The sequence below is a fragment of the Cetorhinus maximus genome, chromosome 21 (assembly GCF_964194155.1).
Source record: "Cetorhinus maximus chromosome 21, sCetMax3.hap1.1, whole genome shotgun sequence".
Lineage (NCBI taxonomy): Eukaryota > Metazoa > Chordata > Chondrichthyes > Lamniformes > Cetorhinidae > Cetorhinus > Cetorhinus maximus.
Window position 1 is genome coordinate 20,526,665 of NC_135899.1, and position 27,737 is coordinate 20,554,401.

Sequence of the window (27,737 nt, forward strand, 5' to 3'; positions counted from 1 at the left end):
ATGGAGGCTCGCTGCGGTGTCCTGTATACCCCTGCTCTGGCCGTAGGAGGCCCGTCAGTCTCACCCACTCCGGCTTGGGAGGCGGTGGCGGAGGTGGTCAGTGCCAACGCTGCACACAAGAGGTTGGCCATCCAGTGCAGAGAAAGGATGAATGATCTCACCCATGCCGGCAGGGTAAGTCAACCATCTCATCAATCTCAACTCATCCACTCACAAGCCCGTCACACATTCACTGGCATCTCACTCACTGTCAGCTCAAGGGACATCACCACTCACTGTCTCACACACACACCCTCATCTCCTCCGGAGGCTGCCTCCCCACACCATGCATTGCTCCACTCAGCACCTCATGCATGGCTGGCATCCTTCTCATTTGGCCTGGCATGTGCCTTGCTCAAGCTCTCTCCACCTGTCTTTGTGCAGGGACAAGATTGCACACAAACAATGGGAGCGGCCCCAGGCCGGGAGTGGAGCGTCAGACATCAAAGTCCTCAATCCATCCGAGAGTCGCGTGTTGGAGCTGGCTGGAGAGGACGTGGACTGTTCCTGCAGCGATGGTACACTGTTCCGTGTATAATGCGGCTGCCAAGTACTGATAATCCCCACTTTCTCTCCTAGGCACATCAGCCACGTTGCCCTCAGGCAACTTTGGCCCTGAACCCAGTGCCGAGAATGCCTCAGATGAGGACCCTGAGGGCAGCGCCATCGAATACCCATCACAGTGCTCACCCACACCCTCCACCAGCGCAGCGACACACACCTCGGGGCGATTAAGATGTAGAGTAGCCTCGGGATTACAATCTGGTGAGCACAGCGCACAACCTGTTCCACAGCAGGCGGAGGCAGCAACATCTGAGTTCGCTGACACTCAGAGGACTGCAGGAGGGAGGGATGTGCTGAGTCTGAGTCAGATGACGAGCCTCTGGACTCGGTCCTCCATCAGTTGCTGGAGCTGCAAAGACAATCACGGGAATGTCAGGAAGGGATTTCCGCTGCGCTCCTCAGATTGCAAGGGACGATGGAGGAGTCTGTTGGCCTTCAGTCCAAGCTGATAACACCAGCCGACGTACCGAGGTCAACACTGGCAGGATGGTAGCCACCATGGAGACCTTGGTCCAGGGCATCAGTTTTGCACTGCTGTGCGGGCTGAACTCCATCGCTGACGCCATAGTTGGCCTCCAACAGTCGAGGTATACAGGGCAGCTCAATCTCACTTCAGCTTACTCTCCTCCTCAAGGAGTCACCAGGGGTCCTCGGACACCCATAGGGAGGAGGATCAGCAGGTGCACACCCTGGACCCATCCACCCAGGTGGCTCCAGGAATGTCGGGTGATCCGAATCCCCTCTTTCTGCGACCCCATCATCCCCAGCTCCACAGGCCGAGGAGGGTGCACCTGGTCCACAGCAGGACCCCAAAAGCAGGCTGGGGCCCTACAGGTCTCAGCCCTCCAGAGGACACCTGCCAAGATCATCACAGCCAGGGCGTAGCAGGCTGCAGGCTGCCTCCCCTCCACTGTGGATGCCGGAGAAGAAGGAAGATGTAATGGCAGGGTTAGGAAAGTTAAGAAGATGTAGGTGCACAGCCTGGGCATGGATGTTAATCACTTGTACATACTGTTCACTATTGTAAATAAACTCCCAAGAATGTCTCCTTGTCTACGGCTCCTTGTTCTGATGAGCAGTGTTCATGACACTCAGATGTAAAACCTTTCTGCACAAGATAAAGGCAGGTGTCTCAGTCCAGGGCCTCTTCCCTGGGCAGTGTGTAACCTTCAGACCAAAGTGATGGTCCAGCTTCACACTCCTTGGACACATTAGTGATGCCTGCACCTCGATAGTGCTTGTCATTGCTGCCAGAATGTTGTGGGCAGGCGTCACAAAGTTCCGTCATTCTCTCTGTGTGCTCTCAGCACCTTTTAAAATGGGGCTGGCTCCCATCTTTTCAGCATCTGAGACCAGTGACACTGTGCTCCTGAAGGGGACAGGTGCTGAAGGCTGACAAAGGATCAGGTGCATTTAAAGTTTCATGGCTGTGTCTCTATGATACGACCCTGATCACAGAGCGCAAGTGAGCTGCCCTCAGCCAGACAGGAGTCAGAGATTCACAGTGACAATGTGAAGATCTATGCAATGTCCTCACTGCATGTCATTTTCATCCTCCTGGAATCTAGTGACTGTTAGGGCCTCCACTGTGTCTCCATGACATGAGCCTGAGCACTGAGGGTGTGTGCGCTGCAATCAGCCACACAGGAGTCAGACATTCACAGATGCAAGGTGAGGATGTCAGGACTGTCCTCAATGCATCTTGTCATCATCCTCCATGAATCTTACAGCTATGAGGGCCTCCTGAGTGTGCCTGCCTTCTTTGGCCAGTGCGATGGCCTCATCGTCGGCATCCACGACTTTGAGGACCTCATCACCCTCATCCCTTTCGACGTCCTCCTCATCGGAGGAGACCTGCAGCTCCTCCATCTCCTCCTCAGCCAGGCCCTTCCCCATTGCAGCGCCAGGTTGTGTAGCACGCAGCAAGCTACAATGATGCGTGACAACCCCTGGGGACTGGATTGCAGGGCTCCATCAGGCCTGTTGAAGCACTGGAACCTCATTTTCAAAAAGCTTATCATTTGCTCCACCAAAGTCTGAGTTGCAGAATGAGTCTCGTTACACCATCGCTCTGGTGCAGTCTGAGGCCACCACACGGGTGTCATCAGCCATGCCCTCTGTGGGTAGCCCTTGTCCCCAAGGGGCCAACCCTGCAGCCTCTGTGGACCCTGGGAGATGTCAGGGATCTGAGACCTGCTGAGAGTGTAGGAGTTGTGGACACTCCCTGGGAATCATGTGCATTTGTGCTGATCGCACACCAGCTGAACATTCAACGAGTGGAAGCTCTTGCAGTTGGCTGCTTGTTGCCATGGAGATCTAAGCACCATGTGAGTGCAGTCCATGGCACCCGGCACCTGTGGAAAACCAGAGATCTGCACAAATCCCAGCGGTCTTCCTCCTGGCTTTCCTGATCCCAGGCGAAATGAACAAAGTTCTGTGCCTTCGCAAAGATGGCATCCATCTTGATGACCTCCTGGATGCACTTGTGGGTGGAGGCTTGCGAGACCCCGCGCAGAGGTCACCTGTGGCCTTGGAAGGAGCCGCTGGTGTAAAAATTGAGCTCTGTGGTCAGTTTCTTGGTGGATGTCCTCCATGTCCCCATGGCGCCAAATCCTGCAGCAGGTGGCATTGGTGACCAACCAGTTCCCTTGACATGTGCAGTCTTTGGCATTACTGGTTCTCAGTCATCTGCATGAATAACAAACACTCCCTATACACCCTGGGTCTAGAGAGGCACCTAAGAGCAGCGGCTCTCTGTGGATCTTCAGCAGCATGTGCAGCAGGCTCTGCCGCACCTTTGTCTTGAGGATGGTGCTCCTCCCATTGGCGAGCCAGGCGCCTCCATCGCTCTCTTTATTTTCCTCTCTGCTTCCTGTCAGCCATGAGGAACACCACTAAATCATCAGGCTGCATGACCCTGATGCTCTCCTCTTGCAGGGTCAAAGAGAGAGAGTGGGTTAGCATATGTGTGCTAAGGACGTCTCTTGGTTAAATCTCAAGGCCCTTTCTTGCATGCAGGAGAATGCTGGCTGTCACTTGAATGGCCAGTGTGTAGTGCACTTCATGGCTGTCTGAAACCACACCCACATCCACCCCACTTCCCTTGACCGATTGGTGGCAGCTCCGTCCACTGGACTGCATGCTGTGCTCTCAGCTCAGGCACAGGCATTCTCCTAACCTGCACTGCAAGGCTGCGCTGTTAGTTTGAACCATGGGGGAGACTGGTCCACACCTGAATAAAGACATTGCAATGGCCCTCTGAGCACCTCCATCAGTTGTTGCACCATGACCACCTTTCGCAAGGAGGTTCTACAACTTGCCCTAGCAGCCAATTGTTCTGCTGCCCCGTAAAACTCAGGTTACTTCGCAGTCTGTGCCCAAGGGGTGAAAGGTTCTGGAGCATTTGGTGGCACATTCGTGCTTTTGCGTTGCTTGAGTGGGCAGAGGCCCGACTCCAAGCATATCAATGGATCTGCAGCTGAATGGCCTCAGCTCACTTTTGATGAGCTTTTCCAAGTGCATGGCTGCTTCCCTCAACATCCCCCCTCCCACCATCCCCACCCTGGTATGCTCTTGTGTATCTCCTTCAGTCTGGGCTGCCTTGCACCCCTTGCCTCGGCCCCACCCACACTGGAGCCCTCGCCCTGGCACCGCACTGAAAGCCAGCCGGGGAAAAAGCGGCTTGCCTGTGCCCCCCACCTGCGCCATCCCCCCCCTCCCCCGAATGCGCATAGCCACTTCATTGATGTCGTATGGGCAATGCTCCCGAGCATCTCACCCCCCTGAGTTCCCCTCAAAGTTCAGCTCGTCGGGTGCACACCTTTTAAAGGCAGGCGTAAATCTTGCCGTGCTAAAGCCATGCCAATGTGAGCGGTAAATTTGACACGGGGGAGGTGAATCCAATGTGAGGGCACAATAATGAGATGCAAATGCGTGGAAATGAAGTTCCTGATGTTGAATGGCAGGAAACGTGGCCTGCCATTGACGGTGGAGCAGAACTGATTCTCGGCCTCTCACCATATTGTCCGCTCGTGCCCGCCATTGTTCTTTTGGGCTCAGCAAGTTTTTACGTTTCCTTCATACCTTAACTTTCTTTTAGAAATTCATGTTTAATGTTGTGCCAAAGCACGTCCTCAGGCAGCTGCTGCTGGCTTTCTCGTTGAAGGCAAATGAGAAGCTCACAATATTCTGATCGCTTTTTAGGGGGCTGGCAAAAGAGGGCTAATTATGCTTCAATAGAAATGTGAAGTGCTGGAAATGCTCAGCACATCTGCCAGCATCTGTAAACAGAGAAACTGGGGTCTGTGATCCTTCGTCGGATGCAAATCATGGGCCTGAACCATTGACTTTTTCTTTCTCCACAGACTCTGCCTTCGCTGCTGAGTATTTCCAGCATGTTCTGTTTGTAGTTCAGAATTCCAGCATCTACAGTACTTTGCCCTCCTATTAGATGCTCCATGCTGGGCATTTGTAAGTGTGTTTGTTTAAAATTTAAACTGAGAAGCTACTTATCACTCAAGGCAAAGTATAATTTTTCCATTCATGAAGCCCATTTATGTGGATAAAAATAGTACATGATTGCAGGTGAATAGGTTGCTGCTAATTTACTGGAAGGTTTTGCCATTTTTAAACTTGGAAGATATGTTAGTTCAAGGTATCTTCATGTGTACATGGGATTGTTGTTTGTGTTGCTTGTGGTCTTTAAGCCTTTCAGATGTCACCGTCCGGATATTGCATAGGGCTAAGTTCAAAGTTCATGCTGGTTGCATGATATGAATGACCAAGTTGTGTGTAATTGTCTGACAAAGCAGTGGTTGTAAAATGTGTTATTAAGTGACAAAATGTGTTCTCTTGTCTAACCACTCCTGGTCAGAAATTCTTAACATTTCTAGGCCTACCACTTCTTCTAGGTGCTGCCCTGACATCCGCAGTAGGGGTGGAGACAGCCTGTGCAATGGTTGGCCTTGGTGCCTCTGATGGCTTCGGCATTTGTCTGGAGAGCCGAGGACATGAGGCTTGCTTTGGCTGCCCTCCTGTGGTCCAGCTGCTCCATCTGCGGTGACAGAGGACAAGATTGGGGGGGTCACAGGCAAAGGGGACACAGAGGGAGAGGACAGCCTCTGAGATTCCTGAATGGATGACCCAGGGGTGTCCAGCTGCTGCTGCTCCTCCTTTTGTGTGCCCAAGGGCCCTGGCCTGACCCCTTCAGAAGAAGGAGCACCTGGAGGGATGTTGAGTGTTGTCACTTCAGGAACTCACCCGTGGCTATCACAGGTCTGCGTGCATCTCCGTGTTCTGCTAGACCAGTGCCTCCATGGCGGTCACCGTCCTTCCCATGATGACCTCCATATGCGCACATGTGGGCATCACTTTATCAGAGAGCAAATGGAATCATTCCTCTGACTCGCGTGCCACTCTGTTAGCTCTGGGTGATCTTCCTCTACCTTCTGCTGATGCTCCATGATGAGCTGGGAGGCCGAATCCAGAGGCTCATCATCTGACTGGGACCTCACAGATGCCTCTTCCCCAGCAGTCCTCTGAGTGCCGGGGAGCTCGGCTGAACCTGCCTCCTCCTGCTGCGGACATGTGTCCATGCGGTGACCACCAGATGGTGAACCCCTCTAGATCTAGGTCCCACCGAGGTGTGTGTCTCTGAGCTGGTGGAGGGTGTGGGTAAGTGCTGTGATGGGTCTTCCAGGCTGATTATTACCAGCTCTTCAATGGAGGAGGTGTCCTCTTGGCTGGAGATGGGGGCCTTGATGGAGCTGAGGGACTGGCTGGCTGAGGGTTTCGGTCACTTGGCAGAGCTCCCTATGAACCAAAGTAGGGATAATGTGTACATGTCGGCAGAGTCAAAATCAGGAGCGAGAGCACTCTCAGCTGTGTTGAGAGAGGGAAGATGTGGCGCAGGATCCTCACTTGGGTGTTTACCACCGACCCCACCATCACCGCAGGCAGAGTCCACATCCTCAACAGTCAGCACTCTGGCACGCTGCTCAAAATGGGTAAGGAATCTAACGTGGGCCACTCCACCCTCCTGGCCTGGGACCTCTCCCTGCTGCTGTGGGCCAGCTTCTCCTGCATGAAAACAGATGAAGAGAGTGTGAGCAGGACGCATGTCACTGCATGGAACATTTATATGGTGAGCGGAGCCATGGACAGGATGAGGGCGCGAACTTCAGAGGATATGAGCCTGATAGGGATGTGAGGGTGTGTGTGAGAGTTAGTTGTGTTGTCCCTTGAAGTGTGAGATTCTCTCAACTATGCAACACAAACCACATTAAACGTTAAAGAAAGAAGTTTCTGGGAGATTTACAGCTTTGGCACATCCAGGGAGCACATATCGGACTAAAGCTAGTGGTGAAATTGCTGTTGGGCACCATCATGAATTGGGCGATGGGAAGCAGCCACCCATTTTACAACATGCCCAATGGTCTTTTCCACATATCAAAATGGAAAAGAATTTCAGGCACAGTGTAAAACAGGAAGCTGATTAACCATTGACCCATTTCATGCCACTACCCAAGACCAATTTTCCTCCCCTCCCTTCTCCAAATATTGTAAAGATTTGTGTAAGCTTGTGCAACCTCCAGATGTTCTCTCCCTTCATTTAAAGGCTCAGAGCGATGGGTTGCCACCATTAGAGCTCTGTGTTCCTCTATTCTTCTCCGCCTGATTTTCCTGTGCGCCTACACACAAACAATTACATAGTTCCAGACAGAGGAACACAGGGATCTACTCCCATGTGTTTATCTCCAGGCTCAGATTCAGCCTTGTACCAAGCACCACTTTGTCCAGGTACTAATGGGCAATAACGTTCAATGCCATTTTCGAAACCACAGAAGGTGGCTTTTGTTACTCATGGCACAAGTTTTCACTTTTTCTATTCCACTTATATCGTATCACCCTCTTGTAAGTACACCCTAACTTTAATCCTCCAGTCTCGCACACTCTGGGAATCCAGCCAACCTCTCTGCAATTTTTCCACAGATAAGTAGCTCTCAGCATTCTGAGTCAGAATCCCAGTAGGGGAGGCTTTCACCATCACCACTCCTCCCACCACCCCAGGACTCCTCATTGATGAATATGTTTCTGTAAGATGTTTTAACTGCTGGGGTGTATTTTGACTGCATCTAATGAATTACTGGTATATCTGCAACAAAACTCGCTTTATGTTGCTTTTCACATTGACCCTTTCCTTAAGTGTCAACTGTGCCTCAGTTTGTGGCACTCTCATCTCTGAGTCAGACAAAAGCTGTGGGCTCAAGTCACGCTGCAGAGACCTGAGCACATAATCCAGGCTGACACTCCTGTGCAGCGCTGAAGAAATGCTGCATTGTTCAAGTTGCCATCTTTCAGGTGAGATAGGAAAACGTGGCCCTGTCTGTCCTCGTAAGGTGGGCATGAACGATCCCATGACACTGTTTTCAAAAAAAATCAGCGGGGGAATTCGCCCTTACGTCCTCGTGAATATTTATCATACAACCAACATCATTACAACAACGTCAATGTTCAACAGGACAATGGCTATCCTGATCAAATCGTTGTTCGCTGTGTATCGTACAAACATATAAATGGGCCAAAGGCTGCCACTTTCGGACCTGCACAGGGCCTAACTTCCCTCAAATTACCTTGGAAAAGCAAAATATCTCAACAATTTGAACTGGTTAAGCAAGCTGTTTCACGCTGCTACTCTGCAGTAGCTACTTGAGTGGTATTTTCCACTGACTGCTGTCAGTCCAAGAAGATGTTCTGTCTACCACACAATTGAGCAACATCGTGAATGAATTTCAATGCTGGTGCAATGCATGTACATAGGCCCTACGTGCCAGCGACTGGCCAATCGAATCAAACAGCATGATCCTTTGGTTATTCGTAATAGGCAGTGTAAGACTACTCAACCATCCAATGCTGTCAGACATAATTCCGCAGTTGGGCAGCACCTGCTGAACAATCCTGAATGTAATAATAGCTACACTAACAACAAATATAAGATAATCGGTCAAGTTCATGACATGTTTCATTGACACTTGCTAGAAGCGACATACGTAGGGATCCATTCCCTGAGAAAAGAAAATGTTCAAGCCTTGCACCTTTATTGACTTTCCCAGGAGCTTGGGGTGCCTATAGTTTCCCATTGTTTTCTCCATGGCAATGATTCGGCCAATCAGAGTCGACTTGCCAACTGATAAGCACCCTTTGCTCCTGTAGTATAAATTATTGTGGTTATTTGAAATTTGGCATTCTTTCATTTGTCCTGATGAGTGCAAGTCGAAAATTTTCAGCAACATGTCTCTCTTTTCAGCAATATTCAAGATCTGTACTACCAAGCGACTGTTCGCAAGGTATTTATTTTTTGCTTTGGATAAGTTCACTTAGTCCTTCTTTTAGGAATTAGAGGTAGTTTAAGTAAGTTATATTTGTATTTGTGGGTGTTAGGAATAAGTTCTAGTTTTAAGTTTAAGATTAATTTGTATTTCTGTATTGGTGTTAAGGGGGAAATGTGAGGTTTTTTTTTCATTTTAAAAGTTGCCTGCAAGTCTGTAGGTTTGTTTGTATACCTGCAATCCAATGAGGTTTTATGACTCCTGAAGTAGAAAAGCTGGGCTGCTGCCTAGCAACAGGGGGCCCACAGACACAGGGAGAGACAGAACAGCAGTGTTTTAGTTCCGTTTAGTTTAGTTTTAGAAACCAGGAGCTAGGAGAAGCTAGACACAGCAGAGGGAACTGCAGAGAGCAGATTTCCCAAAAGAATCGAAAGGTCCCAAACCCAAAGTGGTACAGAAAGGAAGGGGGCCCAAGAAAACATTCTAGTTAAAGGAAAAGAACAGGAATCTGGAAAATGTTCTGTTAAGGGAAGTTAAAAGTGAGGAGCAAAGGAAGGCTCCAATCTTAAAGGGAGAAAGCTGAAGGACGCAGAAGTAAAGCAAAATAGGCTTGCGAGAAGTCAGAAGATCCAAGGAGACAACCAAAGGTTGGTGACTCCTTACTATGGGCATGTGAAGCAGTGGTGTTCTGTTGGCACAGCTGAGTATCTGAGAGAGTGTGTGGAAGGCAAAGTTTGAGTGCACGTGGCGATCCAGGGGAGAGGAACATTGGAAGGAGAGTTTGAAACCCTGGAGGTGAACACTTGTGGAAGGCATCCGAGAAATGCATCACCAAATCTTGGTTTCCATAACCATTTAGCAAATAGTGAGCTCACTTCAAAGAGTATGAAGAGTCAATGACATGTGGCTGGGCTTGAAGCCACATGTAGACCAGACCCAAGTCAGGGGAGGCAGATTCCCATCTCTGAAGGTCATCAGTGAAATATTGGTTGTTGTGACAATTGATAGCTTTCATGTCATTTTCTAAGGTTCCATGTGTTCAATTTTTTTAATTGTGTTTTCTTTTCATTATAGGCATTTCACCAGAGCAGAACATAATTGTTGCTGCATCGATCATAGCACTGATGTTTTCTGCAGGACCGTTCCTTGGAATAATGCTTCTGTGCTGGTTGAAGGGAGAGACCAGTCAAGGTATCTGTCAATGAATCTAATGGATATTAAATATGCACTTAAAGAGGAGGCTATGAAATAATATTTAAGTTATTTTTGACTAATTTTGAGCTTTTAACAAAAACATGTACTTACTCTAAAGAGATTGGGAAAGGGACTAATCAACTTCACCCCATCCCTTTGCCCTGTCAAGTGCAATTATGCTACTCTTTTATTGTTGTGATGTGGTTTGCACTTCAAATTAACAATGAAGAGTTAATCTAATTCTGAGTTTCCCCTTACCTGACTGTAAAGGGGAGGAGTGGGTGAAATGTCCTTGTGAGCTGGCAGTTTCAATTCACCTGTGTGTGTGACACTACCTGCAGTCAAGCTCCAGTGTATTGCCAAGTGGGTTTACGACATTGGACAAGGGTCTCCTACGAGCTTGGTGTTGCTGGCAATGGCAGGGGTTTCCCTCCAGCCCAGATAGCAGGCCTATCCCTTGGATCAGGAAGACGGCTGTCCATTGGCTTTGCTATGGGAGGAGTTTTCCCTTGGACCTGATGGTACGGGGCCTCCCGCAGACCTGGTATAAGAGTTTGCCTTGGATTTAGTGCTAGATGACCCTTGAAGCTGGCTCAGGAGTTAGCAGTAGCCTTTAATAAGAAAATAAGAACATAAGAAATAGGAGTAGGCCAATCTGCTCCATTGTACCTGCTCCACTAGTCAATAAGATCATGGCGGATTAGATGTGGCCTTAGCTCCAGTTTCCTGCTTGTGTCTCATAACCTTTGACTCCCTTGTCAATGAAAAATCTGTCTAACTCAGCCTTGAAATATATTCAATGACCCACTCCGTACTGCCCTCTGAGAAAGAGCATTCCAAACACTAATGATCCTCTGAGAGAAGAAATTCCTCCTCATCTCCACCTCAAATGGGAGACACTTTACATTAACACTGTGCCTCCTAGTTCTAGATTCATCCAAGGAATCAGCCTACTGAATCCCCTCTGGACCACATCCAATGCAAGTGAACAGAAAATGCTGGAAAAACTCAGCAGCCCTGGCAGAATCTGTGGAGAGAGAAACCGAGTTAACATTTCGCGTCCATATGACTCTTTGTCAGAGCAGTATTTTCCGCAGTATTTTGCTTTTATCCAATGCAAGTATGTCCTTCCTTCTGTAAGATGACCAAAACTGTACACAGTACTCCAGGTGCGTCTCACCAAGGCCCTGTGTACTTGTAGCAAAACTTCCCCACTTTTACACTTCATCCCTCTGCAATGAAGGCCGATATTCTGTTAGGTTTCTTAATTACTTGCTGTACCTGCATGCTTACTTTTGTGATTCATTGATACACAAGGACACCCAGGTCCCTCTGTACTGTAGCATTCTGCAGCCTGTCTCCATTTAAATAATAGCCTGCTTTTCTATTCTTCCTGTCAGAGTGGACAACAGCACATTTTCCCACATTATATTCTATCTACCAAATTTTTGCCTGCTCATTTATCCTATCTATATCTCACTGAAGACTCTGTACCATCTTCACAACTTGCTTTCCTCCCTATATTTGTATTGTCAGCAAATTTGGCTACAAAACAGTTGGTTCCTTCATCTTGATGGGTTGTTGGGGGTGGTTGTAGGGACAAGCAAGCAGTGATAGGAGCAGATAATCAAAAGATGTCACAGACAAAAGGATCAAAGAGGTGTTGAAGGTGGTGATATTATCTAAGAAAAGTGCTAATTAAGAATGGATGGCAGGACACTCAAGGTACAGTTCTAGTGGGGATGTCACAGACAAAAGGATCAAAGAGGTGTTGAAGGTGGTGATATTATCTAAGTATGTCAAACACTCCTTTCAAGTGAAGCAGCATTTCACTTGCATTTCCCCTAACTTAATCTACTGCATTCGTTGCTCCCAATGCAGTCTCCTCTACATTGGCGAGACCAAACGCAAACTGGGCGACCGCTTTGCAGAACACCTGCGGTCTGTCCGCAAGAAAGACCCAAACCTCCCTGTCGCTTGCCATTTTAACACTCCACCCTGCTCTCTTGCCCACATGTCTGTCCTTGGCTTGCTGCATTGTTCCAGTGAAGCCCAACGCAAACTGGAGGAACAGCACCTCATCTTCTGACTAGGCACTTTACAGCCTTCCGGGCTGAATATTGAATTCAACAACTTTAGATCTTAAACTCCCTCTCCCCCCCATCCCCACCCCGTTTCCTCCCCCTCCCTTTTGTTTTTTTTTGTTTTCAATAATTTATATAGATTTTTCTTTTCCCACCTATTTCCATTATTTTTAAATCTACAACTAATATCTTGTCAATCAATCCACCCCACCCCCACTAGAGCTGTACCTTGAGTATCCTGCCATCCATTCTTAATTAGCACTTTTCTTAGATAATATCACCACCTTCAACACCTCTTTGATCCTTTTGCCTGTGACATCTTTTGATTATCTGCTCCTATCACTGCTTGCTTGTCCCTACAACCACCCCACCCTCAACTTCTCTCCCCCCGCCCCCCACCTTAAACCATCTTATATTTCACCCCTCTCCTAACTATACTTCAGTTCTGTTGAAGGGTCGTGTGGACCCGAAACGTCGACTCTTTTCTTCTCCACCGATGCTGCCAGACCTGCTGAGTTTTTCCAGGTAATTCTGTTTCTGTTTTGGTTCCTTCATCTTAGTCATTAATATGGATCATAAGTATTTGGCACCTGAGCTCTGATCCCTGCGGCACTGCAATTGTTACAGGTTGCCAATCTGAAAGTGACCCATTTATTCTGACTCTCTGTTTCCTGTCAATTAGCCAGTCCTCTATCCATGCTAATACATCTCCCACAACATCATATGCGCTTATCTTGTGCCATAACCTTTCATGTGGCATCTTATTGAATGTCTTTTGGAAATCCAAATACACTACATTGACCAGCTCTCCTTTATCTACCTAGCTTGTTACATGCCCAAAAGAACATACAAACATATGAACAAGGAGCAGGAGTAGCCATTCAGCCCCTCAAGCCTGTTCCAACATTTAGTAAGATCATGGCTGACCTGATAGTCACCTGAAATCTGCCTCCCACCTACCCCTGATAACTTGTCACTCGCTCGCTTACCAAGGATCTATCCACCTCTGCTTTAAAAATATTCGGGAAGAGAGTTCCAAAGACTCACAACCCTCTGAGAGAAACAATTTCGCCTCATCCCCATTTTAAATGGGTGACCCCTTATTTTAAAACTGTGATTTCCAGTTCTAGATTGTCCCACAAGGGGACACATCCTCTCCACATCCACCCTGTCAAGACCAATCAGGATCTTATATGTTTCAATCAAGTCGCCTCTTACTCTTCTAAATTCCAGTGGATATTAGCCTAGATTGGACAATCTTTCCTCATAAGACTCTAATAAATTTGTCAAACATGACCTTCCTTTCACAAAACCACATGGCCTTTGCCCCGTTGTGTTATGATTTTCTAAATGTCCTGCTACCACCTCTTTAATAATGGATTCTAGAATTTCTGAATGACGGACATTATGCTAACTGTCCTATAGTTTCCTGCTCTCTCCTTCCACCCTTTCTTGAACAGAGGTGTTACACTTTTGGCTTTCCAATCTGCTGGGGCCTTTCCATAGTCTTTTTGGAACATTACAACAAAAGCATCCATTATTTCTGCAGCCACTTCGTTTAAGACCCTAGGATTGCAGGCCAGCCAGTCTAGGGGACTTGACTTAAGTCCCATTAGTATTCCCATTGCCCTTTCTCTAGTAATACTGATTATTCTAAGTTCCTCCTTCACTTCTGCCTCTAGATTTTCAACTATTCTTGGGTTGCTTTTTGTGTTGGTTTGCTACTGTGAAAATGCATAAAATACATTTGTTCAAAGTCTCTGCTGGTCCCTCATTTTCCATTATTAATTTCCAGTCTCACCATCTAAGGGATCAATGCTCAGTTTAGCTACTCTTTTCCTGTTTTTATATTTATAGAAGCTTTTACTGTCTATTTTTATTTCTTGCTCATATCCCAATTTTCCCTCTTATTATATTTTTAGTTACGCTTTGTTGGTTTCTAAAACTTTCCCAATTATCTTCCCCACTACTAACCTTCACATTGTACATTTTTTCCATCAATTTGATGTCACCCTTAACTTCCTTAGTTAGCCATGGATGGTGCATTCTTCTGGTAAGGTCTTCTTTCTCAATGGAATATATATTTTTTGAGAATTATGAAACATTTCCTTAAATGTCTGCTGCTGCTTCGCTACCATCTTAACTTTTTAACCTATTTACCCTGTATACTTTAGCCAGCCCTGTCTTCATATTTTTGTAATTGCCTTTATTTAACTTTAAGACACTAATTATGTACTCACATTTCTCACTCTGAAACTGAATATGAAATTTCATCATGTTATGGTCACTCTTGCCTGGAGGATCCTTTACTATGAGGTCTCTAATTAATACTGTCGCATTACACATGACCTTGTCCTTAACACATTCCAGAATATATGGTTCTAAAAATTGTCCCAAATACAGTCTATGAACTCAGCCTCTAGGGTATCATTTCCAATTTGATTTGTCCAATTAATTTGAAAGCCAATTATTGAGGTACCTTTGTTGCAAATCCCAATTATTTCTTGATGTATACCCTGTCCTGTGTAGCTACTGTTAGGGAGCCTGTAAACCACTCAACCAGTGACTCCTTTCCTTTGCTATTTCTTGTCTCCACCCAAACTGATTCTGCAGGGTGGATTGTACGAACCCCCTCCCTCCACCACCCCCCAAACCAGGAGCGTTTTTCTGGGGGCATGTAAAATATATTGGGCAACTAGACAAAGTGTCTCCTCACCCACCCCCAACCTAGTCCCCATAACATGTCGGGGGTTGTGGGGTGTGGATGAGGCACTCACTAGCTTGCCCATCCTTATGCCTATAGAGGCTCTTAAGTGGCCAAATAATGCCCACTTAAGGCCCTCAATGCACCTCCACTAGCATAAAATGCTGGGCAGTGGATGGCAGGCACGAGTGAGAAGCCTTTTTTTAAAATCAAATTTGGTAAAAAGGCAGGTGGGTGCACATCAGGGGCACTCCCCTCCTTTTCACCCCAACTCACCCCCCCCCCACCAACTTGCCAAGATGCTACACCCCTTTTGTCCCTCCCCATCTTGCCTACAAACAACACCCCTCAACTCTCTCTTCTGGTGGCCGATCCCTCCCCACTCAAAATGCCTGACTAGGGCACGGTCGCCATGATGTTCTTGCCAGGACTCCTTGAAGTCCCAGCAGTACTCACTGCTGAGTTCTGGCGCTGCAAGAGCCGTTGGCCAATAAGCTTTGCCGGCATCTTGGAAGGGCAGGACTTCTTTTCCACTGATGTGTGGAAGTCCAACCCTCAGCTTTTTTAAGCCACCCACAGCGCGTTATTGCAGTGGGGCAGCCTTTTTAAAAGCCGGTCAGTAAAATTAAGCACCACACCTCGATCTCCTGAACCAAGATAATTTCTCACTTTTGTACCGATCTCATCCTTTATTAACAGGGTTATCCCACCTCCTTTACCTTTCCCCTTGTCCTTTCCAAATGCCAAATATCCTTGAATATTCAGGTCCCAGCGTTGGCCACTTAACATCCATGTCTCAGTAATGGCTGTCATACCCTAGTCATTTATTAATATTTCTGCTATCAATTCATCCATTTTGTTATGAAGGCTGCGAGCATTCAGATGAACAGCCTTCAAGTCTGTCTTTTTACCATTTTTGCTAACTTGGATCTTATTTGCTGGTGCACACTTATGCTTGTACGCTCTGTTCCTTCTATCATTACCCGTATCATTACCCTGCACTACTGCCTTGCCCTTTCTCTTTAACTTTCCAAATCCCCCCTCACGTGAATCCTTCCACCCCAGCCACTATTTATTCTAAAGGCCTCCCTAGAGTCCTAAGTATACAATTCACCAGGACCCTTGTCCCAGCACAGGTAAGGTGCAGGCCGCCCCACCAGTACAGTTCCCTCTTTCACCAGTACTGATGCTAGTGCCCTATGAATCAAAACCCATTCCCTTTGCAAAGTCTTTGAGCCACTCATTCAACTCTCTGACCTTATTTACCCCACGCCAATTTGTTTGTGGCTCAGTTAGCAATCCAGAAATTATTGCCTTTATGGTTCTGCTTTGCAATTTAGCGCTGAGCTGCTCATACTTCCTTCGCAGAACCTCGTTCTTAGTCCTACCTATGTTGTTGGTACCCACGTGGACCACGACAACTTGCTTACTTCCAGAAAAAGAGGAAATAGTCTGCAGACCTGGTAGCATCCATGGGGAGAGAAACAGAGTTAATGGAAGAATTTTCTGCTGATAAATTCACTTCAGGAGTTGGAAATATTTCTAGTCCTGACCCCGCACAAATCTGCATTATCTTCCAGGAAGTGGCCTCCTAATTGGCTGCCTGCACCTCTACCATCCAAATAAGTGCGGTGGGAGGGTTCCTGAGGCTCTAGGCCAATTCAGAGGGCCTGTAGCTGTGGATGGAACCAACAGGAGAGCTAGGTGCTGCTGAGGCAGTTGGGGGACTGTGGGTGGGTGACTCAAAATAGAGCCCTTGAAATGCTGAAGGAGGCCCAAGAGAGATAGGGACATTGCAGTGAAGGGGAACCCTCTCCAGAGGATTGGTGTTGGCTGAGGGTGCGGCTTTTCAGCTCCATGGCCCAGTTACCGGGGCAGCGAGCCTCCAACTCCGATGGCCACACCTAGCCTGCCACCAGGATACCACCTCCACGGAGCTGCCGGTCTCCACACTCAGTGGGGGCCTGCTCGAAAGCTGGGAAGATCCCAACCAAGTTCTCACCGTCCTACCCATTGGGCACATTGCTGGACTAATTGGTCAGCTACCACTGATGTGTCAGTAGCTGGTGGTGCATTGACCCCCACCTCCGACAATGTCGTCCTGAGGCTGGAAGGCGTCACTATGCAGACCCAATGCCCTCATCTCTGATCTCGCTCCCAATTTCCACCTTCAACGCCATGACCACAGCACCAGGAAGGATCCGCCCAATGTTTCACATCTGTGACGTTTCCTCAGAAATGGGAAGAATTGGAAATATAATGGGCTTTGAGTAATGAAAGGGGGGAGATTGAAAATAAAGAACAAAAGGGAATGTCTGTGATACGATGGAGTGCAGGAGAGATTAAATGACAAAAAGTTTCATGGTCCACAGCCAAAGGGAGCGTGCGGGACAAATAATGAAATAATAGGTTTGTTTTGAGGAGGTGTGGCATAGCTGCCATCTGAACGTGTAAGAAAAGGGAAAAGGAAGAGAGAAAATCAGCAAAGAAGGAAACAAATGGGGGCAGATGTTATAGTGTGAGATAGTTGAATTCCAGTTGGGTCCAGAAGGCTGTAAGGTCCATTACTGGTGGATGAGGAGCTGTTCCTCGAGCTTACATTGAGCTTCATTGAAACCCTGCAGGAGGCCGAGGACAGAGATGTCAGAGTGCGGGGTAGGTGGAGAATTAAAGGACTTGTCCACCAGAAGCTCGGGATCAGGTGTATGGACTGAATGGAGATGGTCCACAAACTGTTCACCCAGGCTGCATTTTGTCTCCCCAGTGTAGAAAATATTGATACGAAAGCTGAACTCAGTTTCTCTTTCCAGAGATGCCGACAAACCTGTTGAATGTTGCCAGTATTTTCTGTTTTAATTTCAGATTTCCTATATCCACTGTATTTCGCTTTTGAATTAGCAGCGGAGCTCCTGCGCATCCTTTACCCTTAGACAAAGCATATGTTTTAGGCTCTGAGCATTTGGACAGTCCTGTCTGCACTCTCAAGAGTAGTTAAAATTTCCATCCAGGAGTGGACTTCTGCCTATGTCTATAAACATCCAGGCACAGTTATGTCCTGTTTCCAACCATCAGAACAGATTTCACTGCCAAACAGTATAATTTGGATATAGCAATTGAGAATCAGTACTGTAGACACTTGCCTAATATTATTCACAACAATATAAATTTTAAGTCTTGAGATCGTGAGATTATTATAGCAGGCCAAATTTGCAGTGGACACCGCTAAAAGGGAACATCACTCACTGATCACGTACATGGGACAAAGTTGGTGGCCTACCCGCCATTTCATTCTCCGGGCAAGGTGTGCAATTTGTGGTGCACCTTATAAAATTGGCTCCTGTATGTAAATTGTGTCCAGAAGTTCCTAACCAGATGGTGTATTATTTTGCACACTCTCATTGGTGCCTCCACATACACCTAGTGCGAGCAAGCTCATGGAGCTCCTTCGTTCTACTGACCTAATGTGTGGTCCATTGATAAGTGGTTGGTTTGCCCCATAACTGGGATACCAGTATGGCCTGCAGCCTGTCCAACCCAGAGACCAGCACTGTTACCAGTTACAAGCTGTCCATTGTTGAATGTGTAATTCACCTTCTCATAGATCTGCTATACGTAGGTTACAGTGGATTTCAAACAACTTTAATGTTCTTGTTCATTTCCCCATAGCATCTGTGATGAATGTCAGACCTTGGTTTCTGATCCTGCTGATTAGTAACATTCTGTCTCTTGTTGCCATTGTCATTGATCTCATATCCTGGATTGCAATTAAAGGTACATGTACATAAAATATTCTTTATTTATGTGAAAATGATCAGTTAAGACAAGGTAAGCCAGTATTCTGCAGGGTAACTGGAAAAGAATGAATAGCTAAGTCAATACATAGTAATCCTCTTCATATAGACCGCCCAATACAACCCTCTGCCAGGTGCAGGTAAACCTGTTAGGTTTTGTGGGCTGATGTCCAGGAAGACCTTTTTAGTGTCAGTCACTGGTCTTCCCACAGCTTAAAAAAGCAGTCTCAGCAGCAGAGAGATAAAGTGTGGCACTCTAGTTCCCATCATTAATTACTTCAGGGTGTCAGCACGTTACACCCCTAATAATGGTAACATCAGAATGTCAGCATGTACATCCCTAGTAATGGTGACATCACAATGTAAGCTTGCACAAACCTAGTAATAATGACATCAAAATGTCAGCAAATACACAATAATATTAGAGCGTCAGCTTGTACACTGCTAGTAGGTGTGACATCACAACGTGAGCCTGCAAACTCCTAGTAACAGCAACATCACAATGTAAATAAGTACACTCCTAGTAATGGTGACATCACAATGTCAGCATGTTTCCCTAGTAACGGTGACATATCAATGTCAGCATGTACACACCTAGTAGCTATGACATCACAATGTGAGCATGCGCACTCCTAGTAACGGTGACATCAGAATGTCATGTACACTTTTAATAATGGAGAGATCATAAAATGTCCCCCGAGTAGTGGTGACATCACAATGTCAGTATGTAACCTCCTAGTAAAAATAACATCACAATGTCAGCATATACAAATGTCACTGGGTTTGTATCCTGGAGTCCCCTACCTAACAACACCATGCTTATGGTGTTGTTGGAGAGCTCCATCAGAACAAAGACATCAGCATTCCTGGTAGAAGATCCACCTCTTCATTCCTCGGTCAATTGGAATGGGGAATTAATGCAGCCTCACTAACGTAACCCCAGAACAAATATATAAAACATGTGAGCTAGGGTGGGGCAAGAACATTGGTGCACCATGTTAGTTTAATATCTCATTAAGTAATATGTATATTAACAACCATTATTTTGGATCATTGGTACAGGTGCTTCCTTTGTGGCTGTGGTGGCTTTAATCGTTGGGGTCATCCTGCTAGTTTTGGCCTTAACAGCCACCATAGCCACTTGGAACTTGGGCTGTCTGTGCATCAAGGAATTCCTGAAACGTGCAGGTAAAGAGCAGTTTCCTTATCTAAAAAATTTTCCAATCTTAAAAATGAAACCACACCATCTAAATCATCACATCACTTGACAGGTTTTCGAGTTTCACTTGATGCAAGCAGTCTCATATGCTCCATCATTGTGATCGTCATCTCAATCTCCACCCTAGCGGAAGAGATTCAGCAGAATAGTGAGTTTACTGAAACCCTTCATTACTCTTCATAACATTTCAACCAATTGAATTCGCTTCTGTGTAATCTGAATGTTTTCAGTAAGTTTCTCCTACGAAAGGTTGAACCTTGTGGAATAGAAAGAACCCAGGTTTGCGTTGAATAAGTAACTCTTGATCTGGCAGCAGCAGTGAAATACCAGATTTACAGACTGCTCAACTTTGTTCTCCATTGGCTTCAATGTGATATGAAATTGTCTCCTCAGAACATCACTGAATGGCCATCAGGATTGGGAATCCAGCCAATTTTACCCTTCTTGGGCTGGACTTTAGTGCCGCCCCAACCTCACTCCACCATCTTCCAACCCAAATGAGGAAGGGTAAAATTGGCTGGATTCCCAATTCATTCAGTGATGTTCTGAGGAGACAATTCCATATCACATTGAAGTCAGTGAGAAACAAACTTGAGCAGTGTCTAAATCTGGTATTTCACTCATTCCCATGGGTTTCCTGCCCAATAAATTAGGTTGGCACCCCTCTTTGTGAGGACATTACACGAGAAAGGGTTAACCTGAGACAGTACTTCAACACATGCCAGGATAACTGGTGAAGGGACTTGGTTAGGACGGCAGCAGCAGGAAGCTTTGGATAGTTGTCAGGAAGCATTCTCCACTTGAAGAATACCTGATTCCTGAAATGGTCTTTTAATAGACAGCTGACAGTCACCCAGGAGTGAGTTAGAGTGATGTGGGAATCTGGGTCTATTGTCTCAATGAATTAGTAAAAACACGGAAGATGGCTTGTTAGTATTTCCTCCTCTGTCCAGAGGCAAATCTGACCTACAGTACCACAACCTCCACCATAGGTAGGGCAAGGAGGTGGGTTGCAAATCCACCCCAGCCAAAAACAGGGATCGCAATGTGTGCATGCTGATGGAATTAGCATGCTCTTGGACCTCCAAGTTGGTGACTTTGTCCTGCCAAGAAATGTCAAGCTCATATGTAAGGCAGCAAAGATGATAATTGTTCAGCCTTTTCTGCTGCCTAGCATTGCCCAGGTCTCAGCACTATAGAGGGGTGCACTGAGGCTGCACACTTGATAGACCCACAGATTGATGTTCTCAGTCAGATTGCTGTTGTTCCACATTCGCTCACTCAGCTTGGACATAACTACTGCGGCTTTTGGGCTGCCTGTGTTGATTTCAGCTTCAAGTGACAAATTGCTGGTGATTTTGGAGCCTAGATATGTGAAGCTATCAACAACCTTGAGCATCACATTGTCAATACTGATAGGTGATGGTATGGCAACATCCTGGACCATGACATTTGCCTTCCTGATGCACTTGGTCAAACCAAACTCATTACTTTCATGAGAGGTGCTGTTCATTTGCTGCTGCGGTTGTTCCTCGGTATGGAATGCTAGTGCCGCATCATCAGCGTAGAACAACTCTCTCATGATGCCAAGGCACATCTTTGTCTTGCATCTCAGGCGAGCGAGGCTGACAGCTTTATGTCAGTTCTGGTATGTAAGTAGACGCCCTCTGTAGATGACCTGAAGGCGTAAGACAGCAACAAAGAGAAGAATATGCCAAGAGTGACAGTGCCAGAAGACAGCCCTGTTTGACGTCACTGTAGATCCAAAAGGGTCTGTTGTTGCCCATCATAGGTGACCTTCTCCATCATGTTGTCATGTAAAGAGGAGCTCGCATTGAACAGCATCGGCAGGCAGCCTGTTTTCTCTTAAAAGGCCGCCCACCTCTGCCCACATGGTCGAAAGCCTTGGTGATATCAATGAAGGCAATATACAGACATCTCTTTTATTCACGCCATTTCTCTTGCAGCTGCCTGACTGAGAAGATCATGTTAATTGTAAATCTTCCAGTTCTGAAACCACACTGGGATTTGGGGTAGATTCATTAAGCCAGGATCTCAGTGTGACACAAGCAACACAGGCAAATATCTTGTAATAAAAGCAAAATACTGTGGATGCTGGCAAATCCCACCCCAAAACACTATGTTTGACACTGGCTTTCTTTACAGGGGTTTCTGGAAAGATGACATATTTGGACTTCAGTCCACCTTTGTGCTTGTGTGATCATACCATATCCCAGCACAGAAACTGGTTGTCTGGCTCATCAAGTTTGCATCAATAGCACTAGACCACTGATCCCATTCTCCGGCTAGCTTCCTGTACCCTTTAATATTCCTTTTCTTGGGATCTACATCTCCATCTTAGAGGGCAAACAGGACCTTTGGTTTTACGCCTTGTTCTGAAGCCTCAGTCCTCTCTGAGCACTGCACTGGAGCATCACACTAGACTTTGTGCTCAAGCGTTTAGAGTGGGGCTGGAACCCATGACCTCCTGACTCTGTAGTTGAGAGTCATGACTGACAGTTATTGAGATAGGAAGGATTCACGGAAGGAGGAAAGTTATTAAAAGAACTGTCTCTGATCAAAAGATGGATTTTCCTCTTCAGTGCTGGGAGTGAGAGCTTGTGCGGAGTGAATTATTCTGACTTGAAGATTCAGATGCTTTATTCACTTGAAATTACTCAACTTCAGATCTTGAGCAGCCAGTGCCTGAATCTGTGGTGATCATGTCTACCACACCCAGCTCTTTCACCCTGTGCTGAAGAGGAGAATCTCTCTGAAGGTGTTTAAAAAATGGAATGAGTCCAATTCTGGCTTTTTGCACCTCCCCATTTTAATCACTCCACCATTGTAGGCCATGATTTCAGCTTCCTAGACTCTAAACTCTGGAATTCTTTCTCTAAACCTCTGCACCTCTCCTCCCCCTTTAAGATGTTCCTTAAAACCTACTGCTTTAAACAAGTTTTGGTCACCTGCCTTAATTTTTCTTATGTAGCTCAGTGTCAAATTTTGTTTGATATCACTCCTGTTTAGAGACCTTGGGACATTTTACTATGTTAAAGTTGCTATATAAATGCAAGTAGGATATGGAGATACTTTGTGTGAATTAACTCAATGTTTTCACTGTTATACATTTTCAGACCAAGGTTGCCATGTAACCTTTTTAACCTGGAGCATACTGGCCTCCATATTGGTCACCAGTGTGATATTCCTATCGGTCGCCTCTGCGATCTGGTGCTGTAAGTATCACATGCATCCAAGGATTCACCCGTCTAGTCACTTTCTGAGGAATTCCATTATAAGGAAAGCTTTAATCAGTGATTCTGCTATCACTTTAATTTTCAAAATCGAACAATTGCAAAGAAACCTTGTGAGTACATTACCCATTCTGCCTCTTCATGTTAACACAATATCATTGTGCATCAGGTAAGGGCTGAAAGCATAGCTGGGGTGTACTGACTTGGTGATGTTGTTGCATCCAGCAACATGAGTGAGCAGAACCTGAAGAAGAAATGTCTGGGTGGGGGGACCTAATTAAAGTGAGTGAGACATTTAACCGTTCCCAAAACTCTTCACCACTGGGATTTTCCTCATGCAATGTCTGGGGTTGTTGTAGACTAACTGGTAGAGATTGATGCTGTGATTCGTCAACAACTCTATTATCATTATATCATGGGACTGTCAGTCTCGTAGACGGTGAATTAGATGGGCCTTGATATTCTTTTCATAAATTCCTATGTTCCAAGCAGTGAACCTGGATCCTTCCTTTAAGATACAGGTTTGGTGTTGTGAAGACAGGATTTAGAAGCGATGTCAGGAAGTATTTCATTCGCAGAGGTAGATCAGCCTCTGGAACCATTGCTAGGAAGGGATGAGTGGGCATGGATACAGGATTCATGTAAAAAAAAAATAGCTGGATACTGCAATGGGAAAATGGTAGGGGTGTGGGATTCTGGAAGGATGAGATCAAATGGGATGTAGGATATTTTCCTTATATAGCCCATCTTGTGACAACACGTGAACACACACGTGTGCGCGCGCACAGAAACACACACACGCTCACATAATGGTTAGTGGAGCGGAGGCGGGGGCCCCACAGATGGGGAGCAGTTATCAGAAATTGGGAGGTGATTCCCCATTCATTCATTTTAAACGGACGGAGTGTGCTGGAATGTGGAACGTGAGTCTTTGTTGAGAGAATGGATTCAGAACATGGGATGGAATTTTACGCTGGTGGGATTTTCCAGTCCCGCCGAAGTCAATGGACCTTTGAAAAGTTCACCTCATTTTATGGCCCAGCCCCCGCCATGACGGACCATAACACTCTGCCCATAATTCCTGTGAATTCAAAATGAGAGGGCAGGATTTTTCCCAAGGGAGCCTCACACTCTCTGTGAGCAGATATTTAAAGAACGGGGGGGGGCGGGGGGGCAGTTTTTCTGTTCTGATTCCCGATGCACATTGGGAGTCTACATCCTGACTCTGTGCTCTCCGGGCTCAGGAATTTCTATCCAGCTAAAATCACAAGCCAGGTTTGCACAGTTCCCTGATGCGAACTGAATGAAAATTCTCCCGAGATTATTTCTGGGACCAGATGGGAAAAGTGACATTCTCCATGGATGGCCCAGCCTCTCCACACTGTCGGGTCCTGTACCTTCCCCATAGAAATGTCCAAAAAGTACTTGAGCAAATCAAAGGCCATTGTAACTTTTAAAGGGTCTGGTAACGAAGCAGACTCAACCTCGAATAATATCCCATGTCAAGTTTCTGGACTTTACAAAGGATCGTTTTATTCATTATAGGCAGAAATGAAGATAGAAATGAAGACGAAAATCAAAATGTGCAGCAGGTATCTTGTTCATTAATATAAATGTAAATTTCTACAGTGTTTTTGATTAATGTACTAAACACACACACACACACACACACACACACTTTCTCGGATGGCTTTCCCACTGGGCTCCTGCCCACCCCGACCTCGCCACAATTTTACACTTGGATGGGGAAGGCCTAGGCTGGGCCCCTCCTGCCCTTGCATCAATTGAGGCCCTTAAATGGCCGATTATGGACCGTTTAAGGGCCGTTTCCCACCCAGCAGCAATTTCAGGCTGGCGGGAGAAGTTCAAGGGCGTGGAGAGCCCGAAAATGAACCATGTTTAGGCCTTGGATGGGAAAGGGAAGGAGGTGGTGGTGTTGCGGGTAGCCTCCAGCAGCAGCCTTCCTTCCCCCAGAAGGGCCGGACCCTGCAGTTCCTCCCACACACCCCCAGGCCTTTCTACCAACACCCCCACCACCAACCCCCCTCCACAACCACTCCTCTGGGCCTCACCTCCCGCCAACCCCCCCTCACCTTGAGACGCCCACGCTTACTTGTTCCTGGAATGTTGGGACTTAAGCTCTGGGGACTGCTGGCAGCCCCAGCCCTGTCCACTGCAGCCTCTGGCATTGCAGGGCCTAGAGAGCTGCTGGCCAATCAGATTGGCCGGTAGCTCTCTGCAGCCGGACTTCCCCCCCCGAGTTGGGGGCAGAAGTCCTGTCTCCAGCCAGTGAACACTTGTTGGAGTACTAAATGGCTGTAGGGCAGGTAGTAACAGAGGGGAACACTTTGGATGGCAGGAACGAAAACCTTGTCATCCTAAAAATCCTGGTCACTGTGTTTATAATGTTGCTGACACACACACACACACACACACACACACTCATATTCAGACCAGAAGTAATCTTGGTCTCTGGGGTAATTTTTATGATTGTACATGATATGTTTGTTGGATTTCTTTTGGGGTATGGTGTTGATTATTGTTTCATTGTTCCTGCATCTAGACATGTCAACCATCTAATTTATGGACATTTACTATAATTAGGACACTTTCTCCCTGTTTGTGTGCAGTTCAGCAGATTATTCTCTGCTTTGGTCTTATCCATTCATTTTTCCCCCCCCATTTCGCTCTCTCTGCCTCTCTCTTTGTCTCTCTCTCTCTCTCTGCCTGTCTATTCCCCAGCCTCTTTCTGCCTGTCTCTCTCTGTCCTCTCTGTATGTCACCATCTGTCTATGTCTCCAGTGTTTGTGTGAATGTTCAGTCATTGCAAATAATTAATGCAATTGATTTATTACAGGCTGACGAAGAATTGCAAGAAATACATTGTCTAAACCCAAATCAGGAACCTGAATCTGTTCAGCCCTCTTAGAATGGGAATGACAGCAGCCATTTTCTGACTTGCCAGCAAAAAGCTTTTCCTTCAAACAGCAAACTAGAATCGTCATTTCTTTTCTTAGCTACAGATGTACTGCATCCTGTCATGTCAAGGACTTCCTTGTTAATTAACGTGTACGCCCAGGCTCAAAACAGCGAGCAGCTGGCCACCCTTCAGCACCTCCCACTGCTTCAGGTGACATCTAGGCCCGTCGTCCTGGACGATGACTTCAACAGCGTTATGGATGCAGCCGGACGATCCAGCAAGGCCGTGCAGGCTGGATGGCATGACCAGGCTGCTGGTGGAAATGGTAAAAGATGCCAAGTCCTGTCCTCAAGTATGGCATTTTCTATTTTTGCACGGGCCAGGGTTCACACATACACTACTTGCAGAGGCAGCTGCCTATTTAAATCAGCAACAGCCTCTACCGAAATAGGGTTTCCGGTAGGACAGGTGCGTAGATTTCCAAATGTGCAGATTAGGCCAGCTTTTATCTGGATTTATGAAAGGGTAAATCATTTTTTGAAAACCCTGTTGGAGTTTTTTGGAGGCCGTTACTAGCAGAATAGATAAGGGAGAAACAGTGGATGTGGTGTATTTGGATTTTCAGAAGACTTGCAATAACTTTCAGCACAGGAGGTTAATAAGAAAAATTAGTGCTCATGAGATTCATTAGACAGTGAAGGCCACACCCCATCAATGAATACTAAAAAGCTTTTACTGTTTTTATATTTCTTTCTAGTATTTCCTAATATTCTAATTTCTCCCTCTTTTTGTTTTGTAGCCATCATTTGCTGGTTTTCAAAAATTTACCATCATTGTACATCTTTTCTTTCAATTTGATATCATCTTGAACTTCCTTAGTTAACCATGGATAATGTATCCTTCTCAGAGGGCAGAATTTTATGTATGATGTGTGGGTGGTGAAACCCGCACATCAGTGCTGAAAATGTCGCGCGCTGACGTTGGGCGAGCGTCCCGATGTCAGCGCGCGCCATCGCGATATTTAGCTGGGCGGGCGCGTTATGTAACTGGACTAATTAGTAAGTTTACAGACGACACTAAGGTTGGAGGAGTTGCAGATAGTGAAGAGGATTGTCAAAGGATACAATGGGATATAGATCGGTTGGAGACTTGGGCGGAGAAATGGCAGATGGAGTTTAATCCGGACAAATGCGAGGTAATGCATTTTGGAAGGTCTAATACAGGCAGGAATTATACAGTAAATGGCAGAAATCTTAAGTGCATTGACGGGCAGATAGATCTGGGTGTACAGGTCCACACGTCACTGAAAGTGGCAACGCAGGTGGATAAGGTAGTCAGGAAGGCATATGGCATGCTTGCCTTCATTGGCAGGGGTATTGAGTATAAAAGCTGGGAAGTCATGCTGCAGCTGTATAGAACCTTGGTTAGGCCACACTTGGAATATTGCGTGCAATTCTGGTCGCCACATTACCAGAAGGATATGGAGGCGTTGGAGAGGGTGCAGAGGAGGTTTACCAGGATGCTGCCTGGTCTGGAGGTTATTAGCTATGAGGAGAGGTAGGAGAAACTCAGATTGTTCTCTCTAGAGCGACGGAGATTGAGGGGCGACTTGATAGAAGTTTACAAAATTATGAGAGGCAT

At 46.4% G+C, this 27,737-nt stretch overlaps 1 protein-coding gene across 1 annotated transcript; it reads left to right on the top strand.

The window, feature by feature from the left end:
* LOC144695533 (uncharacterized) lies at positions 1–26,197 on the top strand. The gene is made up of 9 exons (XM_078566409.1): positions 1–53; positions 424–557; positions 10,005–10,121; positions 18,579–18,683; positions 19,766–19,891; positions 19,975–20,070; positions 23,060–23,158; positions 24,722–24,768; positions 26,034–26,197. Exons 1-9 carry the CDS (start codon positions 1–3, stop codon positions 26,103–26,105), a joined length of 849 nt encoding a protein of 282 aa, XP_078422535.1. The 3' UTR covers positions 26,106–26,197.
* The last annotated feature ends 1,540 nt before the right edge of the window (positions 26,198–27,737 follow it).

What these genes read in the sequence shown, in the direction of transcription:
- LOC144695533 (XM_078566409.1), top strand. Translation starts at nt 1, where the DNA reads ATGGAGGCTCGCTGCGGTGTCCTGTATACCCCTGCTCTGGCCGTAGGA. An exon ending in GGAAGAGATTCAGCAGAATA is followed by an intron (nt 20,071 to 23,059) that starts GTGAGTTTACTG and finishes ATACATTTTCAG; the next exon opens with ACCAAGGTTGCCATGTAACC. An exon ending in AAAATCAAAATGTGCAGCAG is followed by an intron (nt 24,769 to 26,033) that starts GTATCTTGTTCA and finishes GATTTATTACAG; the next exon opens with GCTGACGAAGAATTGCAAGA.